Source organism: Pinus tabuliformis, chromosome 8 (assembly GCF_031772625.1).
Source record: "Pinus tabuliformis cultivar Carrire ecotype Pingquan chromosome 8, CPIR1, whole genome shotgun sequence".
Lineage (NCBI taxonomy): Eukaryota > Viridiplantae > Streptophyta > Pinopsida > Pinales > Pinaceae > Pinus > Pinus tabuliformis.
Window position 1 is genome coordinate 1444302918 of NC_142294.1, and position 7120 is coordinate 1444310037.

Sequence of the window (7120 nt, forward strand, 5' to 3'; positions counted from 1 at the left end):
CAACATTGAATGTTGTGAGCTACACGCCGTTCGAGAGAAGTTTTTGAAAAAAATCCGTATAGTCCATACAGCAGTACGGAAATCCGTATAGTCTGTATGAAGTCTGTACAGTCGTAACCGTACAATACATATTTTCAACTTCAAGTGGGCACGGAAATCGAGGCAAAGTGGGCACGGTTTTCAAGGAGTTTTGGGCTGAAGAGATAAGTTTTATTTTTCTGTTTTGTTTTGTTTGCAAATGTATTTTTCCTAAACTTGAAAGATAAATAAATTTGAAGAGCGCTCTAACAGGTTTTCCCCGGAGAAGATTGAAGGGGTTTTACCTGGGTCTAAGTTGACCAAAAATCTGTGTATTTTTATGTGTGTCACTGGTCTGGTTATGTCCATATTTATTTTCAGCATGCGTTGACAGTCCCATGTGTTTTAATCTGAAAATTTCAGTTCCAGAATTCTATATGTTGAATGTATGTTTATGGGAAAGAGCATTTAATTGAATGGGAGTGATAAGGTGAAATTAAAACCAGGTTGGGTTTGCAGGAAACGTTTTTTTAGTCATCAAATTTCAACAATGAGCCACTCATTTTCCATCCATCTCTAAAGAAGGGCCAACATCTCCATGTCGTTAGACACATAGATGTCGGCTAGGACTAAGATATGCCCCACTAGGTTCAACAAAATCCAAACCAGTCTTTGAGACGGATTGGCCAGCCTTCCTATGACAGCTGAGGCTACTAGTTAAGGGGAGACAAGAGTTGTTGTCATTGATAGTCCTTGAAGAGTAAAGCTATGAACTATAGCTACCACACATGATACAGAATCTAAGAGTAAGAGTCACATACGAATAGAGGATTTCAAATTCATTTCTTTCTATGCAGAATGTCGCCAAAGTGGAAGATGCACTATGATTTTCACATATGAGATGAATAAGCTTAAGAGAAGGTTGTTCAGCCATCAGAGCAGGTGGCAGACCTCGAGTAATAACAAGAACCCAAGTATAGTGAGCGCCTGAAGCATCTCCCCTTAATTGAGAAGCTCGGGCAAAGCTTCAGGAGAGCGATTGGAAGGTTTAGAGGGTGGAAACCAAACTCGAGGCTATGGAGGAACAAATGGAGAAATTGCAAGACAATAGGTTAACCTGGGGTAAAGGATGGAGGCCATGCAGTATTTGTGGCGATTACAAATGAGTAGCCAAAGGATAATTCCGGCTCTCTGAGAATGGAATGGACAGCGAACCTTTCGTCCATGACAGGGACGACAAAGAGGACATTACTTGCCGTAGACGTAATAATCATCTCCCCAAACAATTCTCCATTCCAAAGACGCTTAATATTCTTAACATTATCAAAGAAACTATTTAGGCTTTTTGTTTTGACTGGAAATATGGAAATCCCTATAAAGCAAGAACATAGAAAGCGCAGTTTATAGCAAATACCGAATGCCAAAAATTGATTGATTGCATATCTTGGACTGTATGATCAAGACATAAACCATCCAGAACCATTAGATCTCTTAGAAATTTCACTAGTGAGCGTGGGAGAGGAAGAGGGTAGTAAAGACTAAATTGCTGAGAATCGACAAACCTATGATGGGGAGAGTCTTGAAATCCGAAGACATTTGAGCTGCGGGTCGTTCTTCTTGTGCTCTCTCTGCTTTGTTTGTGCTTTCTTGAAATTGAATATGCAGATCGCACATCAGCCAGTAATTACTGAGGAATCTAGTTGATTTTGGTGAGAGAATCTGGAATCTAGTGGTTACACGTGGTAAGGGTGACTAAGGCCTCATCCCAGTGGCAACCATATGCACTAATTCACCGGCGCGGCTTGCTACATGGTTACTTCCCATAAAGGAATGTGCGTTTTCGGTTTTTCTATTATAATAATAATAATTATGGGGACAGGTAGGTGTATTTTGGGTTACATATAATGTGTTTTTTTAAGGGGTAAAGAAATGGTTTTTTTTGTTTAAGCTTAATGAAATGGGTTTTTTGTTGACACGTTATTTTGAATGGAGTTTTAATAATTTTAATTTAATTATTGATAATTATCACCTGGACCATATAGATTTATGGAATATTTTTAATAGTCTTTATAAATGTTGAAATTTATTTAATTGGGTATATATATTTTAAGTATGGATTTAATATGGGTCGAGAATGATTATATATATTTAGGTGTAAAAAAATTTTAAATGTAAATTTTGGGGAAAAGTTGCATCTCTATGCGTAATTTTGATTTAATTTCTTTATATATAAACTTAAGTTATGTACTTTGGAATCTATATATGCATAACTCAAACTTGTAAGTTCAAAAAATCTTTCTTGTGTTTCAAAGAAAGTTGACAAAAAAGAATTACTTAAAGAAATTAAAGAAATCTCTCTCAAATGTCTTAAGTTTGTCCAACAAAATATAAACACGGTTATTATTATACTAATAATACAAGGTTTTATATTTTACCTCACAATAAATTATATTATTATATGCATGTGCATTGAGACATTTTGTTTTAGTTATGGACTACATTGTATTTTTGTTATTAACATTATATACATATTCATTGAGACGTTTTATGTATGCACTACATTGTCCACATTAAAATGTTTTTTTGTTATTAATATATTTTTAAGAGTAAGTCAATATTATCTATTTTAACATATTAAAATATTTATTGATAAGTCACAATGATTTTTTTTATTGTTATTATAGATATTTTTAAATGTTACATATTAATTTTATATTAAGACTTGAATGAGTTATAGATCTTTCTCTTATTATTTTTATTAGTAAGACTTGAATGAGTTATACATCTCTCTCTTATTATTTTTTGTTTAGACTTTGAATATTTTATTATATACCATATTAAACTATTTTATTTTAATATATATATATATATATATATATATATATATATATATGAAGTTGATATTGACATAAAGTAGTTAACATAGATTTTCAAATAGTTTTTTTCCCAAGGGTAAAATCGTAATTTTCTATTATTTTGGAAAATTACATGTTGTAAATGCCTGTGGCATATGTTGTATGTTGTGGCCATAGCCTTCAAAAAATATATAGATATGTACATAAATTACCCACTAAGGGTATACAGTCACATTTCTGTAAATGTTTATACAAAAATACAAAAAATTATATAGTGCATAGATAGTTCATATGTACTGCAAAAATACTGTAAAATTAGGGCCTATCAGCCCTCTGTTATAGCTCATCGATGTAGGGACTGTGATAATACTGAAAAAACTCTGCCTCCCTCTGTTCTTGTATTAACCATAGACCTATGGGTTGGTTCGAGGCCTCCTTGGAAAGCTGATCTCCAATCTAGTTACGCTCCCTGTAAATGTGGAGACAAGAAATATGTTCAAAATGAGATTTTAATTGCAAGGCATCATCCAAAATGTTTCTGAGAGAATGCACATGACATGCAGATGTGCAATTGAACAAATTTATGATGATTTTGGAATCCTCGAATATCTATATTTTTCTACAGTCATGTGCCAATGCAAAATGTAATAAGTGTCTGAGCGAGATGAGTTCTGTGAATTTGTTTGCAACAACACCCAAACCCATGCGAATACGAAAAAAATGACTGACTAATAAGTGAAGTAATATACCCCTCCCCCCCCTCCCCCACATCCCTGATCTTGAGAATATCCATCAAAATAGGCCCAAGGTTGATTATGGTTGATGGCTTCAGGTGTTATAGTACGAGCAGGTGGAGGGTGGTCATCATCAGGTACCTCATTAAAGTTATTGATAATCCGAGCAATAACTAATGGCCACCGAATTTGCATGTTATTGAAGATGATATGATTCCGGCTTAACCAAGTATACCAACATTTTTTTAGTGGGAGATTACGATTTTTCATATTAGTGGAAGTCGCTCACTAGTTGTTCAATGCCTCCATGATATTGTGCCCATCCCATTGCTATGTGATTTCCATAGAGGAGAGGACTTGTTCCCATATGTGTCGAACGACTGTGCAAAACAGGAAGAGATGTTCATTAGATTCCTCGGCCTGTTGGCAAGTGACACACCAGGTCGGGCCATAGTGGGATCGCTTCATCAAGTTTATGTCAGTGGGTGTTTTATTCATAATGACATTCCACATAAAGAGTTGGGCTCGTCGGGGCACCTTAAGTTTCCAAAGAGATCTCCACCACCCTTCCAGAACAGGTGGCTTGTGCGCAGCATGAATGATGGGGTATCCTTCCTTGGGGGAGTATACTCCGTGTGTTGCAAGTGCCCACATGAGCTCATCTTCATCATTTGATATGCGGATATGTGATTCGGTTAATGCATTGATGTACCCCTCCCAATCTTGTAGCCACTGGTCAGGGATATCAAGTGTGGCTATTGCTTTCCAAGCCTGCATGAAGATAGTGGAGTTCTCCATATCTGCAATATGTGCAATCAAGTTGATGCCCCTGCCATTTAGGAATTCAATAAGGTTCGGTGGGAGGCGATACATATTTCCACAGCCAGTCCATGGATCTGAGCCTATGCGAACTGATGTACCAGCTTTAATGCGCCAAGTGAGGCCATTTCTGATGGTAGGAAGAGTGTGAAGTACAGCCCTCTAGACGACTGAAATACCATGTCTGTGCCAAGTAGGGAGTATTATCCATTCCATAATGTGAAGCGGCCAGATGTATTTATTTAGTATCACATCAGTCCACAGGCTTCTGGATTTTAGTAGGAGCCATCCCAATTTGGCATCTAGAGCATGTGCAAAGGCTGGAAGATCTTTGAGGCCCCATCCTCCCCATTTCTTGGGCAATGCAATACAACTCCATCTCATCCAGGCGAACAACTTCCCCTCCTTGTGCCCATTCCATAGGAATTTGCAACAGATTTTTTGGATTCTCGTAAGAATGCCTTGAGGAATCTGTTAGAAAATTATATATTACGGAGCAATGGAACACATAAAATATTGCAGAAATATAAACACAGAAAACGCACAAAACAAGAGAGACACAGATATACGTGGTTCACCCAGTTTGGGCTACGTCCACCCCGAACAGCCAGTCCTTCCTTTCTATTATCCAGCAAAATGAAGAGATACAACCTACAGCAAAACCGCTGTAATATCCTCTGTTTTCTCTCACAGTCTCACCTCTATGTTTCTCGCTCACCGAATACACATATGTCACAGCCTCAAATACAATGCCCTCATATAAAGAGAGGGGTTGCCTTCTAAGTCAAAAAACCCTAAACTAAACATAAGTTCTACCGTCAGATCATCCGCCTAATGAACGGCCCAGATTGACTAGAAATTACTATACTTTTACAAGGCAATTTTACAGTTGTTTTTAGCTTCGGGGGCGCTGCCCCCGAAACCCCCCGCCAGGGGGGGGACCCCCCACGGCAGCGATCATTTTACGGGCGGCGTTGCCACCCCATTTTGAACTGGGGTCCAAAATGCTGGTACTATAGAAGATAATCAGGCTCCACACCCAACAATCTCCCACTTGGAGACTGATTGTAGCAACTCCACCGCTGCTCCATTTGCTGGACAATGACTCCTCTTTGGACCTGGTTGTTTCTCATCTTCATCGTCATCCTTGAAGACCAACTGAAACCGAGCATATTCTCAGTTTCTCCCTGGTTACAACTTTTGTTAGCATATCTGCAGGGTTCTGGCTAGTGTGTATCTTTTCCAGCTTCAACTCTCCATCTTCCAACACTGATCGTATGAAATGGTACTTGAGCTGTATGTGTTTTGTCCTGGAATGAAATGCTGAGTTCTTTGCAAGATGAATGGCACTTTGACTATCACTGTATAACGTGCCCATATCATGCTCCTTACCCAATTCACCCATAAACCTTTGTAACCAAATCATTTCTTTACTAGCCTCTGTAGCAGCAACATACTCTGCTTCTGTTGTTGAGAGTGCAACAACACTTTGGATTTTTGAAACCCAACTGACAGCTGTTCCTCCGACAGTAAATACATATCTTGTAGTGCTCCTCCTATTATCTCTGTCACCTGCCATATCTGCATCAACATATCCTTGTAGGGATATGTTTGAACCACCAAAGCATAATGCCTGATTTGTGGTACCTCTCAAATATCTGAGAATCCATTTCACTGCCATCCAATGTTCCTTTCCTGGATTGTTCATGTACCTGCTTACAACTCCCACTGCATGTGCAATATCAAGCCTTGTGTAGACCATTGCATACATTAAACTTCCAACTGCTGATGCATATGGAACTTTAGACATATAATCCATGTCTTCTTGGGTCTTTGGGCACATTTCTTTGCTAAGTTTGAAATGGCTAGCAAAAGGTGTACTAACTGGTTTTGCATTTTGCATGTTAAATCTTTTCAACACCTTTTGTATGTACTCATTCTGAGACAATGTTAATTTTCTATTTTTCCTGTCTCTAGTTATTCTCATACCAAGGATTTGTTTTGCAGCACCCAAATCCTTCATTGCAAATGAATTTGCCAATTTTCTTTTGAGCACATTTATTTCCTGCATGTTACATCCTGCAACAAGCATGTCATCTACATACAATAACAATATAATATAGCTGCCATCATTTTGCTTTTTCAGATAAACACAATGATCAGAGTGACATCTAGTATAACCTTGTTCAGACATAAACTTGTCAAATTTTAGATACCACTGCCTTGGAGCCTGTTTTAATCCATACAAGCTCTTCTTCAACCTGCACACAAGTTTCTCCTTCCCTTTCACCTCATATCCTTGTGGCTGCTGCATATATATCTCTTCCTCCAAATCCCCATGGAGAAAGGTTGTCTTTACATCTAACTGCTCAAGATGCAAATCTTCAGCTGCTACAAGACTTAAAATAGTTCTGATCGAAGTCATTTTAACAACAGGAGAAAATATTTCATCAAAATCAATACCTTTCTTCTGTGCAAACCCCTTCACCACAAGTCTAGCTTTGTACCTTTTCTTTCCTCCATCTTCTTCCTTCAGCCTGTAAACCCATTTATTCTTCAATGTAGTTTTTCCTGCAGGCAACCTGACTAAATCCCAAGTCTGGTTATGCATTAAGGAGTCCATCTCTTCTTCCATGGCTACCTCCCACTTCTTCTTGTTTTCAACCTGCATTGCTTCTTCATAACACTCAGGTT

The 7120-nt window shown here is 37.9% G+C and overlaps 1 protein-coding gene across 1 annotated transcript in view; it reads right to left on the bottom strand.

Moving 5' to 3' along the window:
- LOC149241135 (2-oxoglutarate (2OG) and Fe(II)-dependent oxygenase superfamily protein) overlaps positions 1 to 1808 on the bottom strand; it is a 225008-nt gene extending 223200 nt beyond the window's left edge. The window contains exon 1 of the mRNA XM_089373885.1: positions 1581 to 1808. Coding sequence (XP_089230011.1) covers positions 1581 to 1692 — 112 coding nt within the window. The 5' untranslated portion in view covers positions 1693 to 1808. The remainder of the gene's footprint in view (positions 1 to 1580) is intronic.
- Positions 1809 to 7120: the final 5312 nt, after the last annotated feature.